General features: G+C 42.9%; 1 protein-coding gene across 2 annotated transcripts in view; it reads right to left on the bottom strand.

Moving 5' to 3' along the window:
• SMC5 (structural maintenance of chromosomes 5) overlaps positions 1 to 18,204 on the bottom strand; it is a 43,218-nt gene extending 25,014 nt beyond the window's left edge. For both annotated transcript variants that reach the window (XM_072359403.1, XM_072359404.1), the window contains exons 1-7: positions 18,005 to 18,204; positions 16,468 to 16,609; positions 15,416 to 15,468; positions 11,551 to 11,713; positions 10,076 to 10,210; positions 8,938 to 9,078; positions 6,587 to 6,748 (exon numbers count right to left, since the gene is read on the bottom strand). In XM_072359403.1, the coding sequence (XP_072215504.1) occupies positions 6,587 to 6,748; positions 8,938 to 9,078; positions 10,076 to 10,210; positions 11,551 to 11,713; positions 15,416 to 15,468; positions 16,468 to 16,609; positions 18,005 to 18,126 (918 nt within the window). In that variant the 5' untranslated portion in view covers positions 18,127 to 18,204. The remainder of the gene's footprint in view (positions 1 to 6,586; positions 6,749 to 8,937; positions 9,079 to 10,075; positions 10,211 to 11,550; positions 11,714 to 15,415; positions 15,469 to 16,467; positions 16,610 to 18,004) is intronic.
• Between the last annotated feature and the right edge of the window lie 3,051 nt (positions 18,205 to 21,255).

Below are 21,255 nucleotides of genomic sequence, written 5' to 3'. Positions count from 1 at the left end.
CCTGTGGAGATTTTTATGGACCTTTTCTTATATTGTGGAGCCCAGAACTGCACACAATACTTCAAAGCGAGACCACACCTATGCAGAGGAATCACCTCTTTCAACCAGCTGGCCATGCTGTATTTAAGGCACCCCAAAATGTGGTTTGCCTTCTTGACTGTAAGGCTATGCTGCTGGCTGATGCTGAGCCTGCTGTCACCAGCACATGCTGGTGACCTTCTGCTGGGGCTGCCCTTCAGCCACTTATGTACTTCCATCTGGCACACTCCAATCCAATTGCAAAACCTGGCATTTTCCTTTGTTCAATTTTATGCCACTGCTGACTGCCAAGAGCTCCAATCTATCTTTGCAAGGCCTCTTGTACCTCCAGAAAGTCAACAGCACGTCCCAGTTGAGTATCATCAGCAACCTTCTCAAAGATGCATTCCAGCCCTGCATCCAGATCACTGACAAAAAAGTTGAAGAGGACTGGCAATAGAACTGAGGCCTGGGGGAACACAGCTAAGTGACTGGCTGCTAGCCCAATATAGCTCCATTCACTATGAACTTCTGAGTTCTGCTGTTCGACCAGTTATCATTCATGTAACATGTACCTGTTGGACAATCTGCACAAAAGGATGCCATGAATGGCAGTACCCAAGACTTTACTAAAATACTGGAAGATTACAGCCACTCCCATCCTTTCATGCACTATTCAGGTGACCTTACCCTAGAAAGGGATCGAATGTTTAAGCCAGGACTTCCCTTTCATGAGCCTATGCTGACTATGTCTGATAACTACTTTGTTATTTAAGTGCCTTTTAATGGCACCCAGGATAATCTCCACAACTTTGCCAGGCACCAATGTTAGAGAAACAGGCAAACAGTTTCCCAGATCTATTTACGTAGTAAATGGGTACCACATGGGATAGCTTCCAGTCAGAGAGGACTTCCCCAGATTCCTAAGACCTCCAGTAAATCATTGAAAAAGGTCCAGCTATAACTTCCACTAACTCCACCAGTATTCTGGGGTGAATCCTGTCAGGCTCCCAGACTTACGAACATACAGCTGAAGTAGGCACTACTGTCCAGAGAGCATTAGAACAATATAGGCTAGTAGGAACTTCTGGAAGTCATCTAGTCCAATCTCTTGCTTCCAAGATGATTTCACTAAGACACTTGCCTAACTAAGTCCTGAAAGCCTCCAGTGATAGAGATCCCATTACTTCTTTGGACAATCTCTTTCAGCATTAGAAAGCCCACATGGTTCACTGTTCTCAATAAAGAGACTTTATAAAGAGACCAGAACTTATAATAGAATCATAGAACTGTCCAGGTTGGAAAAGACCTTGAAGATCAAGCCCAACTGCAGCCTAACCAGTACCCTAACTCTAAAAACCCTCTGCTAAATCATATCCCTGAGTACCACATCCAAACGGCTCTTAAACACATCCAGGGATGGCGATTCAACCACCTCCCTGGGGAGCCCATTCCAGTACCTAACCACCCTTTCTGTAAAGAAGTTCTTCCTAATATCCAACCTAAACTTGCCCTCGTGCAACTTGAGGTCATTTCCCCTCGTCCTGTCACATGTCACTAGTGAGAAGAGACCTGCCCCACTCTCACTGTAAGAACCTTTCAGGTACTGGAAGACGGCAATAAGGTCTCCCCTCAGCCTCCTCTTCCTCAGACTAAACAGCCCCAGCTTCCTTAGCCTCTCCTCATAGGGCTGATTCTCCAAGCCCTTCACGAGCCTCGTTGCCCTTCTCTGGACCTGCTCCAGTACCTCCATATCTTTCCTGTGCTGAGGTGCCCAAAACTGAACACAGTACTGGAGGTGAGGCCTCACTAATGCCGAGTACAGGGGCAGGATGACTTCCTTAGTCCTGCTCACTACACCATTCTTGATACAAGCCAGGATGCCATTGGCCCTCTTGGCCACCTGGGCACACTGCTGGCTCATATTCAGCCGACTGTCCATCAACACACCAAGGTCCCTTTCTGTCTGGGAGCTTTCCAGCCACACCTCCCCAAGCCTGTAGGGTTGCCTGGGGTTGTGACAAAAATGCAGGACCCAAAACTTGGTCCTATTGAAACTCATGCCGTTCACCTTGGCCCATCAATCAAGTCTACCTAGGTCCCTCTGTAGTGCCCTTTTCCCCTCAAGCAGATCAACACTCCCTCCCAACTTAGTGTCATCTGCGAACCTCCTGCATAACAACTTGTGCCTGTTACTTGTTGTAGCAAAAAGAGTAGGAGAAGGCCCATAATCTTTTTGTCTCAAAATGATACCTGGGAAGCATAAAAAGAGGATAAGAAATGAAGTTGGCATCTTTCAGACTTCTTACAGTATCTCAGCATCGCATTACTCAACTTCAGTTGTCACTTAAATTAACAGGTTTAAAAGATTATCACTTGGAAGAAGTGTTTAGAAAAAGCTACTAGTTGCAAGTCATATAAAAAAAAAAAACCAAACAATTATAATCACAATACCACGCTTTCACTACAAATTTGCCTTCTTCCCTGAACCAGTAAGGCAGGATAGAAAGCCTGAGTAAATTACAGTGCAGGCATAGAAATACAGCATTTCTTCCTACAAATCAAGTCACAAAGGAAAAGCATCAATGCACATAGAGAAAACTGTGAAGAATCTTCAACCTCTTGCAAGCTACAAGGTGCACACAACTTACAGACCCTGATTCTGCCATTGTTTGTATGGAGGCAAGATGGAACAGCTACACACCTTGGACTTGGAACTCACTACGGTACAGTACTGATTCCATAGTGCTCTCTCTAAAGATCTCAAGCAGCACACTGCAGATGAATACCTCTTTCAGGAAACTGATAAGAAAACATTTGTAAAACAATTCCGAAGCCTCAAAGTCAGAGCCCTATTCAAGGAACAATATAATATATATATATATATATCCTGTTGCATGGGGACAGGAACAGGACTAGCGGAAATGGGCTGAATCTTCAGCATAGCAAGTTCTGCACAAATGTGCGCAAGAACTTCTTTACGGTGAGGGTCACGGAGCACTGGAACAGGCTGCCCAGGGAGGTGGTGGAGTCTCCTTCTTTGGAGACATTCAAGACCCGCCTGGACGCCTACCTGTGCGACATGGTGTAGGGAACCTGCTTTGGCAGGGGGGTTGGACTCGATGATCTCTAGAGGTCCCTTCCAACCCCTACAATTCTGTGATATTTTAAAGATATCATTTTAATTTCAGTTGTCATGTTTATATATACCAACTTTATAGAACAGATTAACAGCTGTAATCATGTTTATAGTTTTCATGGTACAACCATAACACTCTGCTTTATACTACTAAATATTGTCAAAAATTGCAAAGCAATTGATGCCGAAATTATTCCAGTATTCTCCCAATTTTATTATCCTTCTCCTTCAAAATGGGAGGATGCAATTTTCTTCAGAACCTACATGTCTCATACGCCTAAAGCAGAAAGCGTGACTCTATTTTTCAGTCTAACAGACTGCAAGGGTTTTAACACAGAGACACCAGAAACAGCCACTCTCCCTAGGTACAGTATTTTCTTCCAAAGTTTAGCTCCACCTTCATTTTTATACCCTTCCTTCCAGGCAAAAATTATAACACTGGGTCTGACTTTTTGCCAACAAAATGCAAGCAACACATAATGACAAGGCAGCTTATCTCTGTTATCATATACTCTCAAGCAAAGAATAACCCCTACACAAGCAGCAAGGATTATAGGTATTTGGTAACAGATAAGTCTCAACCAAAGGGCCTAAAAACAATCAAGTTCCCTACAGGTCTTTGTCCAGAATAGGGAAAACTTCAAATGTTAAACTGCTTTCTCTTAATGCCCACCTGAAAGTTTGTTTCTTAATAAATAAATAAATAAATAAATAAATAGGCAAAATTCAAGTTATACTGCTCTTATAATAAAAATTATTCACCAATCAGCTCATCCTGGTTTACAGCACAATTATCTCTGAAATACTGGAGTTATCTTCTAATAGCATAGGCAGCAAAGACCATGTTTCCTAAGAACTTCATTCCACAAGCAATCAAAAAGCGTATGTGGGAGTTTCAGCACACAAGGACAGCCTACCACTGCAGAGTCCAAGAAGTATGAGTGCATAACTTTAACATAACATCTAATGTCAAAAACTATTAGAAGTCTACCTAGATTAATGGGCAACTATTTATCTCAAGGGTATTTCTTATCCAAACAATACCATAGGAAGATACACAGTTAAACAAAACCTCTCATTAGCTTGTCTGTTATACTGATGTTGAAGGCATAACTAGACATACCATAGATTCCCTTTAGCCTCTCGACACAATCTTGTACTCTATAGGGGCTCTGAAGATGGCGTATTAATCATCCAAATTAGACTTGGGTGGCATCATTTAACATCAGGCAAAAAATTCCAGTTTTGGAAATGCTGTATCATAATGACACATACAATACTACATCACGGTCAAAACATTGGAAAGTAAGCACTGGAAAGCAGTATAAGAACATCTCAGTAAGACCTCTATAAGTTGTTTATTTCAAATGTCACATCTCTCCTTCTTTGCAGCCTTTTAGTTTCTAGAATACTGTAAAACAAAAATACTTGTAATTTATTCTCCAAGCCCAAACATAATACCACTTTAGCATAAAGCTAGCCTTGTAAACATTTAGAGTTTGGTACTTCACAAGTTTAGATACAGCAGTGAAACAAATCTAAACAGCTAGTCATAAAAGGGTGTAAGTCAGTTAAGAAGCACATCTCCCCAGCTTTGCTTATACTGCTCTGCAGCAAACAGCCTATACAAAGTATGCTCTCTTCAAGTTAAAACTAAAAGGCTCGCTATTTTGTCATAGGTTTCTGATATAGAACCTAACCTCTAAATGAAAAGAGACCATTATTTCTATGAATTGTGGCAACAATGGTTTGTAGCAGAATTCCTTCTAGTTTCAAACGGATTGTTATGGATCAGCATAGCATTTAATTAAAAATATAAACAAAAATATTAGTTACTAATTAGTTACAACTAAAACATTGCAAGATAAAAGCAGGCCATGTAAACAAAGCTTATCACTTCACAGGAATGTAAGCCTTACAGTGCTTACACTGCTACCAGCTGTTCAGTTTCCTCTAAGAGCACTTACTCATAAAATACAAAGAAAAATTACAAACAAAAACTCCCACAACAAAAACAACAAGCACACACACCACCACCAAAAAACCCTGATGAGGTTCAACAAGAGCAAGTATAGACTCCTGCAGTCCTACACCAGAAGAGGAATGGTTGCATGCCTCTGTACAGGTTAGGGGCTGACATGACCTGCTAGAAAGGAGCTCTGCAAAGGACTTAAGGGTCCAGCTGGACAATAGGTTGGCCATGAGCAAGTAGCATGCCCTTACAGCCAAGAAGGGGCTAACTATATTCTAGCACGCATTACAAAGAGCATGGCCTGCGGCTCAAGGGAGGTGATCCTCACCCTCTACTCTGTCCTGGTAAGGCCACACCTTCAGTACTGGATCTAGTTCTAGACTCCCCAGTTCAACAAAGACAGCAGCCTTCTAGAGGGTCCAGCAGAAAGCCAGAGCGGTAATGAGGAGCCTGGAGCATCTTTCATACAAGGAAAGCCTGAGAGATCTGTAACCTCAGCCTGGAGAAGACTGAGAGGGGATCCCATCAGTGCTTGCAATTAACTAAAGTGCAGGAGACAAGTAAAGGGGCCAGGTTCATTTCAGTGGTACCCAGGGACAGGAAGAGAGGCAATGCACACCAGAAATTTCAAACAAACATGAGGAAGAACATCTTTATTTTGTCTGCGACAGGGCACTGGAACAAGCATCCCAGAGAGGTGGGGGAGTTGCTTTTTCTGGAGATAAATAGCTAACTTGGGTTAGCTATTAAAACATTTTACTGCCTACACATACAATCATGTCTGCAGACTGATTACTTGATAGTTAAGTCCTGCTGTGAATGGCAGTACCTTACTATTTGTCATACAACAATTATAATTTTCCTTATCCCTACAAAGAAAAGCTACCCACAAACCGGACACAGATGTAAAGCACAGGCAAACTAACCATTTAAATTCCTTCTCTGCATAACAATATTTGCAACTGATGGAAGACTGTCTACTGAAAACATTACACCCTACTCATGCAATAAAGGCTAAACATTAGAGAAAATCTGTTGGACCAGATAAGTTGAATTTAGCCTAAATTATCCACCAATCTGGCCATATTTGCAGAAGATACAAAGAGCATCCATGAGCAAAGTACAGATCAGATGAAAACACACTTCAGATTTAATTTAGCTATCTAACTTAGGGAAGCTGTTAACACAATATTCCAGAAGATTCTTTAGGAAAAATACAAAGTGTGCCTATTTTTGTAATGCCAAGAGTGGACTTTCAGAGTGGATGCTTAAGGTTTGTTAAGAAATGCATTCCTTACGCTTTGCTGCTTTAGCGGAACAGGGATGTGCAAAAGCCAGAACCAATGCCTTCAAAAGCACATTATGGCACACTAGGAAGAAAGATGCTACTGTTTTACACTTTACAAAGCTGAACAAAGAACATATGAATACTTTAACTGAGAGCTTAAAATACTTACGGTATTTCTGATCTTCATATTCAGACTATTATACAATTCTTCACATTCTTGAATTTTTTTTGTCAGTGGAGATTGCATTTCTTTCAGATTCTTCAGTTCTTCCTTGGCCTGGTCTCTCCTCTGTTTTACACTCTCATGCTGCTGACGAACAGTTTCATATTCCTTGGAGGAGTTGCAAGTAACATAATTAAAGACTTTTGTCTTCCATTCCAATGATGCTTCAACATTTTATGTAACTGAACAAAAGTCTTAAGAGCCTAGTACTAGGGTGACTACTTTAGTAACCCTCCTGTTATTGATCACTATAACCAAAAGATACAGAGATCATTTAGTCTTCAATGAATAACAAGCACATTAAATGGCTCTTAGGTGACAGAACAGCAGAAGAAACTATGAATTTGCCTGAAACAACTCTTCCACTATATTCATCCAGGATCAATGCAGAAAAAGTAATTATTTAGCCCACCTATGTTCTGAGCATGAATTAGGCTGAAGTTCTTAACCCAAGAAGCAAATAACCACAGAAAACTTTAGGAGAAAGGACAGAGCTACAGGTCAGAGCTAGTAGCATGTAACACTGCATTAAACTCAAGTTAAGACAGGGGAAAGAGAGGGAGTGACAGAGAGAAAACTTCACAGAGTAGACACAGAAAAAACAAATCAAAACAAACAAAAAGCCCACAAAATATTTCTGCCTTTGACTACAAATACCAAAGAAGTCAATATACAGGATGTCCAACTGGAGAAGCGTCCCAGAGAAGAAATGGAAAGCAGTGCAGTTATCAAAAATGCTACTGCCAAGAAGCTGGGAATTCTGAGAAAGAAGTTATGGTTGAGTCATTACTAGAAACAGTTTATTTTTTCACGTCATTACTTTTTTACATCACCTGGAGAAAAGAAAGGAAAAAAAGCAAAAACATGCAGTCCAATGTTTGTTACATGTTTAAATAAAAAAAAGAGATACTCGAAGGAGCAAAAAAAGATACAAGTGAGGATGCAGAGGAGGAAAAAAGCATGCTAGATGTGACAGGCATGGAAGAAAGCCTCTGGTCCACTGCATATGCCCTTATTACTCTAAGCTTTGAACCAAAACAAAAAATAATAGAATACAAGCTCCATCTGTAAGAACTAACTTAGCATTATCTACCACTGGGTAGGATTTACATGGCAAGGTTGGAGAGGTGGGGACTGTACTTGTGGCCTCTGTAAGCAGGGCCCAGCACCATACTGGAGCCAGCTCCAGCTGCTCCAAAAAGGACCCGCCGCTGGCCAGAGCTGAGCCATGACCAACAATCAGTGTGTTTCTGAGAGAGCAGACTGAAGAAAGGCAAAGACTGCCATGCAACAGCAGCTGGGGGAAAGAAGTAAAAAACTATGAAAGAAACAGACATATAACCTCCAAGGTCAAGAAAGGCAGGAGGTACACCAGGTATGGAACACAAGTTTCCTGAAGCTCAGGAGAGGTCCACAGAGGAGCAGCAGGCTGTCCCTCTGCAGGCTGGTAAAGGAGCCCAAAGTGCAGTAGCGAATGTGGCCTGAAGGAGGCTGCAGCAAATGGAGAGCCCCAGAAGAAACAAGCCCTGGCGGGGTGGCACTGCAGCCCGTGGAGAGGAACACACGGTAGAGCAGGAGATCAGGGCAGCTGGTGTACATGGGGACTCATGGTGTTGCAGCACAGTCCTAAAGGATGGGCCCCACAGTAAGAAGCCATGTTGGAGCAGCACTTGGAGATCTGCATCCTGTGGGAAGCTCACAGAGGATTAGTTTGGGAAGGATGCCATTCCATGAGACAGACCCCATGTATAACCGGGGAAGGGAGTGCCCACAGAGGAGCAGCAGAGATGAAGAGTTACAAGCCCCCAATCTGTGCTGCTCATAGGAGAGGAAGAAAAGCCAGTTTTGGTTTTCTTTTAGTTTCTCACTGCTGTAGTCTGTTAGCAGCAGGCACTACATTATGTAAAACTGCTTATGCTGAGTCTGTTTTGTCAGTACCTGTAGAGCAATCTCTGTCCTTATCTCAACTCTTTTGAGGAGGAGGTGGGGAAATGATAGAATGCTGTGATCAAGCTTCGCTGCCCATCAGTGTGGATCTATCACAGACATCACTTTCTCTTAGTTATTTAATCTAATTGTAAGCGTACATGATTAACTAAAAAAAAAATCTATTCAGGCTATTCAGTCAAAATTTCTTCTTCACAGTACCTATTTCTATGCATTTGAAAAATTAACTAAAGAAAGCTGCTATAACCTAATTTAACACTAAGTCATTTAACACAGCACAGTTCTAGCATTGCTGTATTAGGAAAATTAGGTTAGGTAAGAAAATCACTGAGTAGAAAATTAAAACTTACCACCCAAGGTCTTTTTCTCTGAAGCATATCAATTAGGTCTAGATGGTGCTTGCATTCATGGTATCTATCAACATCTTGTTTGTATCGTTCAGCCCTCTGTTTCATTTTTTCCAAAGAGTTAACTTTGTCTTTGAACACATTCTGTAAGAACACACATTTACATATTTTATAGTATCTACTCCATGAAAACACATTTCAGAAGTCATCTATACCTCACCTGAACATTAACTATGCCAAATCTTAACATCAGAGGACAATTTAGTACAGCAGTAATTATAGAGAAACAATACAACCAGAATAGTTGTCCAGCTTTTTCAAGTAAGTTCACTAAATACTTCCTGTGAAAACAAATCTAAGTTAAATCTGAAGAAAACATTCCAAATTTTTTTAAAGTCTCCTGATGTCATCCATACAGGCTGATTCTGCCAAACAGAAGCAGCAAAAATACTTAAGAAACATCTTGCAGAGATCTGTAACAGAAATACTAAGATCGGTATTTTGAAGTACTATGTATGAATGGAAGTGCATTATTAGGGAGTGGAACAAAGGATTAAGAGAACCACCTGTACTAACAACAACAGCCATTTTCTAGAACATGGCTCCCAAGATGCCATTCTCAGTGCTGAGAAACACATTATTTCCATTAAGATTACAAAACTTGAGATCTGGGAAGCTCACAGCGCAGATGAGTGTTAGGGAAAGACTTAGCACACTAACAAAAGGACAACTTTGCAGCATACAGCACATGCTAATCCTTTTCTTTTAGTTTCCATAAATTACGGAAAGCAAGATTAAAACAAATATATCTTTGCAGCTCATGGGTCCTAAACAACATAAAAGGTACGTCCAGAAAGTAGTTATTGTCGTTCGAGGACCCCAGAAAAATCATGAGGACATCACAGCAGGCATTCCCTCTCCTCCATGTGCAGAATACTCGCCTTCATGTATTTTTAATGCTTGCCCGCTTGAGAGTGAATGAGACATCAAAGAAGATGTGCACTGTTGGGTAAAATGAACTTAACTACAGACTTGGAAAATGAACAACAACCCGTAAAAAAAAAATCTAAGACTTCACATTAAATTTTATTATGTGACTCCCCCTACAGTCATTCCTGTCTGTCTAAACATGCAAGTTTACCTCTAGTTCTCTTTCTTTTTCTTTTAAGCTTTTCAGTTTACAGTGTAATTGATACATTTCTGGAGGACCAATGGATTTTTCAGTGGCTTCAAGTAGTTCAATCTTACTCATTCTTGCAAATTCTCCAACTTTGTCCTACAAAATAACAACAAACAAAATAACAATACAAATACAGCAGTGGTTGAAATAGTACAGTACAGTAACACTGGATTTAAGCACAGCAATACTACTTCTCACGAATATCAACTAACTTATAGTAATCTATCTAATAGTCCAAGGAAGTTTAAACCTTAGCTCTTAGTTATTTCAGCAGCTGGGGACAGCTCATCAATTTTCAACCGCCTATCATTTATTCTGAATGGAAGAGTTCATTTCAGGTAATTTACGTTTTTCAATCTGTATTCTTGAATACACTTCTCCTAGAAAAGACAAGCAGGCAAGACTGGCTAGGTTCTGACAAGGTTCCCCTTACTGTAAAGATCTCTATGAACTGGAAAGGAAAAGAACTATCTGCCCAGAAACTCTGAACAACATAGCTATCTGCAAAGAAAGTCTAACCTTCCTAAGCATGGATTCAGATACCAAAGCACTGTTTAAGCTCCCAAGAAAGGGAGAGGACATCTCTCTTCAGGAAAATTTTACTCTTACAAACATTCTTTCTGAATATCCTTAAGTTTGCCCTATGCTCAAGAAACTGTTGAGCCACAGAAGTAAACAAAAAGGCTATTAGCAGTTATTCTTGCAACTGCAAGGTCACTTAACAAGGCTGATTTCTGGATTTCGGACAAAGAAATCCAGATGACTCTTTCCCTTTGCTTACCAACTACAGAATCCAATCCTGAGGAAGTGACCAGTTATAAAGAGAGAAAAAACACATACAGAGATTGACAGAATAAGTCAGAGATGCAGGACTGTGGATGTCCCATCCCTGGAAGTGCTCAGGGCCAGGATGGACAGAACTCCAGGCAGCCGGATCTAGCAGTACGTATGGGGGTTGGCAGCTCTGCCAGTGGCAGTGGGGGCTGGAGCTCAATGATCCTTGAAGTCCCTTCCAACCCACGCCATTCTACAATTCTATGACTGCAGGAATCACACAGGTAAGGGCACAAACATCTCAACATCTTATACCATTTTCACTACAGCTTTGCTGAAGTGTTTCAGGACACCTCTACAGTAGTAGTGATGAGGATGAAACATCAGCTGCTTTCTCTTTGGTCACAAAAGACAAACAAAGACAAACAAAGGTAAAGTCTGTTCTGTTAGTGAGTTAAAGGTTATCTGTCCAGTTAGTGAGTTAAAGGTTATGTATCCCCTTCCTTCCTTCACCACCACACATACTATTATCTCCCCCCTCTCACCATTTGAATGGCCTTATTAAATTGCTGAAACGCTGTAAGATGAAGAAATAAGAAGCTACAAAACCCTCTGAAAACATAACACTCCATGCAATCTCCATATTTCAAAGTATTTCATACCTGAGGAAGAAATTGGCACAAATTGTCCACCTGGATATTTAGCGCTGCAACCTGCTCCTCTACTGTTTTCAGGGTTGCTAGTTTCTTGTTGATATGCCACGTTGATGTGTTGGTCACTACTTGAATCTCACGTGTGATAATGATATTCTCAGGTTCTTTAAACCTGATTAATAAAAAAAGTTTTTAGAATTTTGAGAGTACAAAAGCTTAAAAAATGTCAAAGTATGTTAGCTAGCACATTAAAAACTTCTCTGATGCTTAAATATTTAATAACTGAACATTTGTGGAAAATTTTGCTTCAGATAATATCCAGTAATTTACTGATGAATTAATCCCACTGTATCTCTGTTGCAACACTGAAAACATCACAAATACATCCAAATCTCAGCTCAGAGGTACTTATATAAATAACATATTCCTAATGAATGTATCAACAGTATAAAAACTATTACATATGGAACAGTTTATATAGAAACATAAATTTTATTTAAAATAGTAAGCATTAAAATTGGCACACAGGAGGTATAAAACCACTAAATTCTTAAAGCAAGAAACACTCATGTACAGAAGTCCATCCGTAAGCTGTGTATATGCATTCCACCTGGAAGTAAAAACAGCATCGTACTGAACGAAAACACAAATATGCTTTCATTTTCTGCTTCTAAAGAACTGCAGTGATGCACCAATTGCCCATGCAGTTCTCTACGTCAGCACTTCAAAAAGGTTAACATCAGAAACAAATAAGCAACGAGACAATCAAGATCTCAAGACTGGTGCAACCCAAAAAATAAGAAAGATGGCAGGAGGCCTGCATGGATGAGCAATGAACTCACAGATAAGCTAAAAGGAAAGAAGGTCCACAAAATGTGGAAAGCGGGCTTGTCCACTTGGGAAGAATAGAGAAACACTGTCAGGACTATAGGGATGCAACAAGGAAGGCTAAAGCCCACCAGGAATTAAACCTTGCAAAGGAGGTAAAGGACAACAAGAAATGTTTTTTAAAGGATGTTGACAGTAAAAGGAAGACTAGGAAAATGTGGGTGCCCTACTAAATGATGTGGGTGCCCCGGCAATAGGGGACACAAAGACCTTTGTGGAGATACTGAACACCTTCTTTGCTTCAGTCTACGAAGACTGCCCCTTGGAAATCCCAGAACCTAGAAGTCAGAGAGCAAGTCTGGGAAATGGAAGGCTTCTCTAGGGTTCAGAAAGAGATGGTCAGAGAGCATCCAGCCAAAATCAATGCACACAAATCCCCTATAGGATGCACCCATCTGTGCTGAGGGAGCTGGCAGAGATTGCTGCTGAACTCTCTATCATGTCTGGAAGATCTTGGAAAATGGAGAAGTCCATCAAGACCAAAGGATTTAATGCCACTCATTTCCAAAATTCAGCAAGGACATCTGGGAAACCATAGGTCAGCCAGTCTCACCTCCATCCCTGGAAAGATGATGGAACAACTTGTTCTGGACACCTCCTCCAAACAACTGGAAGAGAAAAAGGTTATCAGGAGTCGTCAACATGAATTCACCAAGGGGAAATCATGCTCAACCAATCTGGTAGCCTTCTTCTGGCTGGGTAGATGGGGGGAGAGCAGTGGATGTTGAGTCCCTTGACTTCAGCAAGGATTCTAACACCATCTCCCACAACATCTTTGTTATGAAACTTAGAAAGTATGGGATGGATGAGTAGACAGCAAGACAGACTGAGAAGTGACTGACTGACAGAGCTCAGAGGGTTGTCATGAGTGGCGGATAGTCATAAATGGAGGCCTGTAACTAGCAGGTCGGTGCTAGGCCCAGTCTTGTTCCACATCTTCATCAGTGACCTAGACAAAGGGATAGAGGCTTCTCAGCAAGACCGCTGATGATACAAAGCTGGACGGAGTGGTTGACACACCAAAAGGCAGTGCTGCCATTCAACAAAATCCGGACAGACTGTAGAGCTGGAAAGGCATGATCATGATGAGAACTGACAAGGGCAAGCATAGAGTTGTGCAGCTGGAGAAGAATGGCTGCATGCATCAGTACGGATTAGGGGAAGACCACCTGGAGATGAGCTCTGAAGGACATCTGGGTGTTCTGGTGGACAACAGGTTGACCATGAACTAGCAGTGGGCCCTTGTGGCCAAGAAGGCCAATGGCATCCTTGGCTGCATTAGCACCAGCATGGCAAGCAGATCAAGAGAGGTGATCCTCACCACAGCCCTGGTGAGGCCAGATTTGGAACACTGTGTCCAGTTACAGGCTTCCCAGTTTAAAAAAAGGCAGAGATCTCCTAGTAAAAGTCCACAAAGGGCCAGAAATACAATAAAGGGCCTGGTGCATTTCCCTTATGAGGAAAGGCTGAGTGACCTGGGTCTGTTCAGACTGAGGAAAAGACAACTGAGGGGGGATCTGGTTAATGTTTATTAATATCTAAAGGGTGATGTGAGGCAATAGGATGAGGTCAGGCTCTTCTCAGTGGTGTGTAGCAATAGGACAAAGAGGAAGGGCCTAAAGCTTGAACAAAGAAAGTTCCATACAAACATGCAGAAGGACTTATTTACAGTAAGGGGAATGGAACACTGGAACTGGTTGCTGGAGAGGTTGTAGAGTCTCCTTCCCTGGAGATATTCAAGACAACTCATGTGTCTTCCTTGAAAACCTACTGCAGGGAACCAGCGTTGGACTCAATGATCTCCAAAGGACCCTTTCTATGCCTGCAAATCTGTGTCATTCTCTTTAATCACCTCTCACCAGCTAGACAAAGTCAGATCAATGCAATAACATTACATCTTAACATACTATACATTTCTCTTTAGACTTTCAAACAATCTAGTATCTATGCTGGAAAAAACACAATGTCATATAGACAGATAACCCAACTCCAGACCCATCACAACATCTTCAAAGAATGACCAACCTGACAACCCCCATCAGCAGAAAAGTCAAAGGATTTTTTTCAAGGACCTGTTCCAGCTTGTCTTTTTTTTCCCTTAACACAGTTCATATTTCATGCAATTTAATCAGGGGCAGCCAATTTTTATACAAATTAACTATGGATTGGAACCAGGTGAATAGCTTTACGCTCAGAGCAAACACATCAATCCAACAACTGCAAAGAACCCAAGAAATCACATTGCTAGTGCTGTTTCATGTTAATCTCTACCACAAGGCAGCCACTGAGGAACTATTCTCTTTGTTTACAATTAGTTCACCACTAAACACAGGCAGCATGTGCTATTACCTTGCATTGTCAGTAAACATAAGTTACTGACTGATTTTACAGACTAACTCTGAATTACATTTCAGTTGCTGAATTTTGTGTAAGCTTACCTAGAAGACTGCATTGCCAAGAATTAATCAGATCTAGTTTTAGCCTTCTGTTTGGTTTTACTAAGTAGCATTTCCAGTAAGAGCACAGAAGAACCCCTCACATCACGTCAGCTTTACTGATACAGGTGAAGGCAAAATACTTGGTTTTAGAATATACATTATGCTCCTTCTTTTTTTTTTTTTTTCCTTTTTAAATCACTTCCAACCACTGTATCATGACAGTAGTACTGAATGAATCAACTCTTTCCATACCATCAAAAACTGAACACACTATATATACAAAGATCAGCCTTTTTCTACATACCCTTTGTGCACAAAGACAAGGTAAAATGCTTCAGAAAGCAAAACTGAGACCAGCCATCACTGTCTACCTTTGAGTTATATGTTTTCAAGCTTAAAATGTTGAAGTTTAAGGGAAAAAAAAAGAAAAAAGAAATCAGCTTAGAGAAAGGTCTCTGTACATTATTTCTTTTCACAGCTGTCTAAGAAAGTACGCAAGAAAACCATCTAATTAAATACTCACGAGGAAATATAATTTTACTACTTACAGTTCGATTTCCACTAGACCTTTTAAGCATCCCTGCTTTACAAAGAGCCCAACCTACAAAATGAATTACAGAAATTATTACTGCAAAATAACTCTGTTTTAAAATGTAATCTCTAACCAAAATATGCATTTGAACTACTGACTAGCTGTAATGGTATATGTTATTGAAAACCTTATTTTTCTTCTGGCTGTGTATTAACTAAAAAAAAAGAAAGATGTTATTAACTTCCTCTTTAAATAAAAGCACTAGAACTTGCTCCACAGATTATTTTTTTGGTCAATTTCAACCTTCAGAACAAATTATAGCCAGCAAATCCGCAGAAATGAACAAGTTCAGTGAACAAAGGCAACAAAAACCAAAGGCACTGGCACATGTTAATACTAATAGCATAGAAGTATACAATCATAACAACATCAACACACTGCTGCCATGCAGGCAATTTCTATGTTTACCTTAGATCAAGATAGAGCTGTTATCACATAATATGCACAATCTTTTAAGTAACCAGACTGAGCACTCCAAAGAGCTACTGAAATGTATTTCATGTAACTGAAATAGCCCAGAAAGCAAGAGAAAAAGTTTTAAAAAAAACGGGCCATACAAATAAATTTTCTATCCTAATGTCACCACAATCTCTTGGAAGCAAACATAATGAACCCTAAAATAAAATAATAATAGCAGAATTGAAAGTCATCCAGATTAATGGCTCGAGGCCTTTATAAAACACCCTTATACACAGCAAGGAAATCTTACTTCTTTGGGTGACGCTCTCCTACATTGTGGAAGTCAGTTATCTCCAGATATAACATCTTCCCTATTCAGGTTGCAGTACAATTAACGTATTTTCCATTTTTTAATTTTTTTAATTTAATCAGCAGTTAATTAAGGTAACCACTTTGATAATGGCCCTTGTCTCTGGCCCAGGTTATTCTGCAGCTTCAACACTTTATACATTCTACAAAAGCAAGTCATCATTCCCTTCCCCTCCCTGCTGGACAATGCTCTCAATGAAGTTCACATTAAACATGCAAATTAAAAATGTTCGTAGTCACCTTTTCAGCTCGCCCCAAGAAAGAAGGTTTTCCAGCCAATCCCAGACAGATGGCACAAACAATGCTCGACTTCCCTGTTCCATTAGGTCCTATAATCATGTTCAAGTTGGGTCCTGGACGTAGTTCACAGGTGTCGTATGTTCTGAAAAGCACAATATTATTTTCTTCATAAACATGTCATCTTAAAAATAAGAATTACTTGCTCAAAACTATTCTCATATTAAATACGACAGATCATGATTTTATAGGACAGACTCATTGTTCAACGGTTATTTTATAAATAAACCCCAGAGTGAAACACAGCAGAACAAATTCCTACCTATTGGAGCACTGGTAACAACTTTCTTCACAACAAATGGTTATAAGGAATGAAATCCAGCCCAAAAAAGCGACAACTCCTATTAACTTTATTAGGACTCGATATTACCCACTGTTGCCTCTCACTGCAGTCACAGAAGGAGATAACAGCCTAATTTGTGTAATATACATCATGGCTTTTGAGTTCTGCAAGAAGTCTTCAGGTTCTGTGGTACTACTCCTCCTTGAAGGCTGGACATGATCCAGTAGCTTTCATTTCTTACAAGCATGCAAATTCAAGGCAAGATGATATGATCAGTAACATCCTAGATCTGTAATAAGCTCTAACATTCGTAGTCCTATCCACAGCCTGTACCAGACACTGAGAGGAAACAGGGTGCTTTCACCAAGAAGGGAACAGGAGTATCAACAATATGACAGTAACACCACGACGTACTTCTGGAAACCAACATACTCAAACCCTTTGCCCTAGGACTTGAAGATGTTTTAGGTTCCACCAACTATCACGTACTGTGATCCATGATTTGTGCTGAACAAAACTGTTCTCAAGGCTGACAAGGAGACACAGGACGCTAATCCATAAGAAACGGAACCGAAAGCTTTCCTGGTAGCCAGCTCCAAGCAGAGCTGTACTCCCAGCACGCACAACTCAGAACCGCAATAATCAGCGCCACGGACACTTTATTCCAAGGGTTCTGAAGCCCAGTCCCCGTTGCCGCCGAACGTGTTCCGCGCTCCTCTTCCCTCCGCGGCTCCACAGCCGCCTAAAAAGGGCGGGAAAAGGGATGCAGGCACCGACCGGGACAAGAGGAGCAAACAAGCAGGGCGCGGAGCGGTACGGCCGGCACGCCCCGGCGGAACGCAGAGCCGCGGAAGCGACAATGCGCCGAGAGCGACGGGCAGCCCGCCGCCCGCGCAGGCCTTAGTCTGCCCCGGAGCAGCAGCGTTACGCAGCCCCTTCCCACAGACGGCTCATCTCCCACGCGGACACCGCAGCACCCTCCGTCAGCCGGCGGAGGCTGCCCCGCGCCCGGCGCTACCGGCCCGCAGCCCGGCCGGCCCCACAAACGCTCCTCGGCGAACGCTCGCCCCGTGCCAGCCGCCGACCTTCGTCCCCAACGCACCGCGCACCAACGGCCCCGGCGCGATCCGCGGCCAGCGCCGGCTTCTGAGCTGCCGCCCGGGAAAGAAAAGCCCGGCCGCCCGCTCGCGGACTCACAAGAAGTTCTCCATGTAGATCCTGACGATGGAGCCCTCCACGAAGCGCGGCTTCCCGCTACGGCGACTGTCACAGAGACGCAGCTGGGAGCCGCCCGCCAGCAGTCGTCCCTGCACCGCCATTTTCCCTCACGGCCCGCCCTCCCCGTAGCGCGCGCCCCGCACCGCGCTCCCATTGGCGGGAGGCAGGAGGGGGACGGGGCACGCGCCTTAACGCCAGGGGAGCGCGCGTTGGGCGGGGGGCGGTCGCGCGCGAAGGCGGCCCGTGGAGGCGGCCGCGGGTCGCGAGCCGAGCGAAGCAAAGCGCTCCCTTCCCGCCTCGCCTGATCGCGACTCCCGGCCGGCACCGCGGACTGGGGGCCGGCCCACCCGAAGCGACCGCACGGAGTCGGCGAACCCCGGGCTCGCCTTGCCGGCTGCCGTCTCGCGTCTGTCGCCGCCTGCTGTTGCTGCCGGGCGGTGTGAGGGTGCTGCCCGCGGCCGTGCCGCCAGGTGGCAGCTGCAGGCCGGTCCCGGAGGCAGCCTCTGAGTGACGGCGGGTGGGGCTCGGGCTGGGCGGGATCCTCTCGTTCTCTCTCTACCTGGTTCGGTTCGATCGCTTTTTCTTCATTTTCAATGTAATAAAATACCTAGGAAACATGTAGTTATTTTTTTTTTACAGGTGATAGTTTTGTGTTGAAGGCGATGCAGAGGATGGGTGGTGGCGGCCTGCTGTTGTGTGTGATAATGGCACCTGTGCCGTGGGTGCCCCTGATGCTCTTTTCCCTTTCCACGTGCCCCGTCCCACAGGGAGCCAGGGGCTGGTGTGTACTGCTGGAGGCCAGAGATGGCAAAATGCTTGTGTGGTACCAGCAGCCTGCCCGTAACTATTGCTGTTTGACAGAAAGTTTACATGAGAAGCAACGTGTCAGCAGTATGAACCGGGATCTGCTGGGAGGATTAGCATGCAGATGCTGTGAGGCCGCCTGTGGCTCAGGCACATCTGTAATACTCTGCAAATGCAGAAGCTGCGTCCGTTAAGATACAGTCCTATAGAATCGTTTGAGCTTCAAAGGATCCTAAGAGGCCACCTAGTCCAACTGCCCTGTGACAAACAGGAGCACCTGCAGCTCAGTCAGGGTGCTCAGAGCACCAGCCAGCCTGACCTTCAATATCTCCAGGGATGGGGCTTCCACTGCATCTCTGGGCAACCCGTGCCAGTGCCTCACCACTCCTTGAAAAAAACTTCTTAATAACCAATCTGAATCTCCTCTCTTTTAGTTTGAAACCATTTCCTCTTCTCCTATCACAACAGACCCTTCTAAAGTGTCTGTCCTTTCTTATAGGCCCCCTTTGGATACTGAAGGCTTCTATCAGACCTCCCCATAGCCTTCTCTTCAAGACGCTCTGTGTGACTGAAGGTAGACAAACTGGGAACAGTGAGGAAAAAACTTTGTTAATGCAGTTTGTTCCCTTCAGAGAAAAGGTGGAGAGACAGTAGAAAAGCAGTGAGAAAGTTATTTAGAATACAGGGGAAGGGGCTGGGGAGAGGAGGAAAGGAGTTGGGGTCAGCTGAAGAGTGAATTGTTCTCAGCAACCACAGGACTCGCTTTCAGATCCATGTCCAAGACATGGACAGCAGTGTATGCTAGTGATATCTGTGTATGGAAGGATAATGAAAATATTTGTGTTCCATTTGTGAGACAGCAGCTTTGTAATTCTATTTAATAAAAGTGCAAAAGAGTGGAATTGTATATTTGTAACACTGGAGTGTTTCTTCTTAGATCAGTAATTGATTAGTAAATTTTTGTTAATGTTTTGCATGATAAAATTTCTCACTTAAATCAGTTTGATTACAAGCTTGCAGTTAGAGCAGGTAGAGCTGAACTCATGAAGGAACACTTTGAGCCAAACATGTTCTAGCCTGAGACTGCTGCATTGATCTCTTTTACTCTAAGTTCATCCTGGAGCATTTTCAAGGGTCTGGAGAGTATGGAGCTTTGTAAGAGCTGGAAGAGAGAAATGATGAAGCCTGAAAGACAGGTTATGGTACAACAAGATTAGCTACCAAGTCCTGCACTTCAGTCACAACAACCCCATGCAGTGCTACAGGTTTGGAGCAGAGTGGCTGCACAACGCAAAAGGATTTGGGGGCATTTAGTTCACAGCTAGCTGAACATGAGCCAACACTGTGCCCAGATGGCCAAGAATGCCAACAGCATCCTGGCTTGTACCAGAAACAGTGTAGCCAATGTAGGGAAGTGGGCTTCCCTTTGTGCTCAGCACTAGTAGGGCTACACCTTGAATACTGTGTTCCGTTTTGGGCTTCTCACTATAAGAAAAACACTGGGACCCAGGAGCATGTCTACTGGACAACAAAGCTGGGGTAGGGTTGAGAGCACAAGTATTATAGCGAGTGGCTGAGGAAGCTGGCATTGTATAGTCTAGGAAAGAGAAGGGTCAGGGCAACCCTACCACTTTCTGAAAGGAAGTTGTGGCGAGGTGGGTGTCAGCCTCTTCTCCTGTGTAGCTAGTGATGGGACAAAAGGTAATGTGCTGAAGTTGTGGCAGGGGACGTTCAGGTTGGATACCAAGAAGAATTTATTCTCAGAAAGAGTGGTGAGACATTGGCACGTTGCTGCCCAGGGAAGTGGTGTAGTCACCGTCCCTGGAGGTGTTCATGAAACAAGTAGATGTCACAGTGAGGGTCATGGCTTAGTGGACGTGATGGTGATGAGTTGATGATCGGACTAGATAATCTTAGAGGTCTTTTATAAAGAAACTTTAATGATTTTATGACAGAGACAGTGCATCAGACAAGAGGAGTTCTTAAAGAGGGGAAAATTCTAAAGCCATTCAGTGTACAGGGGAAGTGAGCTAGAATGCTGTACTAATCAGAGAGCAAGGAAAAGTGGCAGTATATGCAGCTGGGTCGGAAGAAGATCAGAATGCTTATAACTGAGATCACTGTGCAGGCTGAAAAAAAGAAAAGACATTGGATGAGGTGTTGGAGTGGTGCAGGAGATGGACAAGGAAAACAACTGAGATGGAGGGAAAACAGCAAGGTGAGAATTCAGACTAAAGTGATGTGAAGGAGTACTGAAAGTTCCTTCAGTCATTCCTAAGCAACTAAAAAACTTGAAATTAGAAATCGAAGCTTGGAAGGGACCAAAAGGGAACTTCGATTCAACAACTTGACTTTGAGAGAGAGTGGGGGAGGTGGACCTGGTCCTGCAGAGGCAGGGCTGCAAGATGTTTTACCATAAGAGCAAT

The sequence above is a fragment of the Excalfactoria chinensis genome, chromosome Z, assembly GCF_039878825.1.
Source record: "Excalfactoria chinensis isolate bCotChi1 chromosome Z, bCotChi1.hap2, whole genome shotgun sequence".
Classification (NCBI taxonomy): Eukaryota; Metazoa; Chordata; class Aves; order Galliformes; family Phasianidae; genus Excalfactoria; species Excalfactoria chinensis.
The sequence above is the reverse complement of the archived record's forward strand: the minus strand, read 5'-3'. Positions and strand labels throughout refer to the sequence as shown.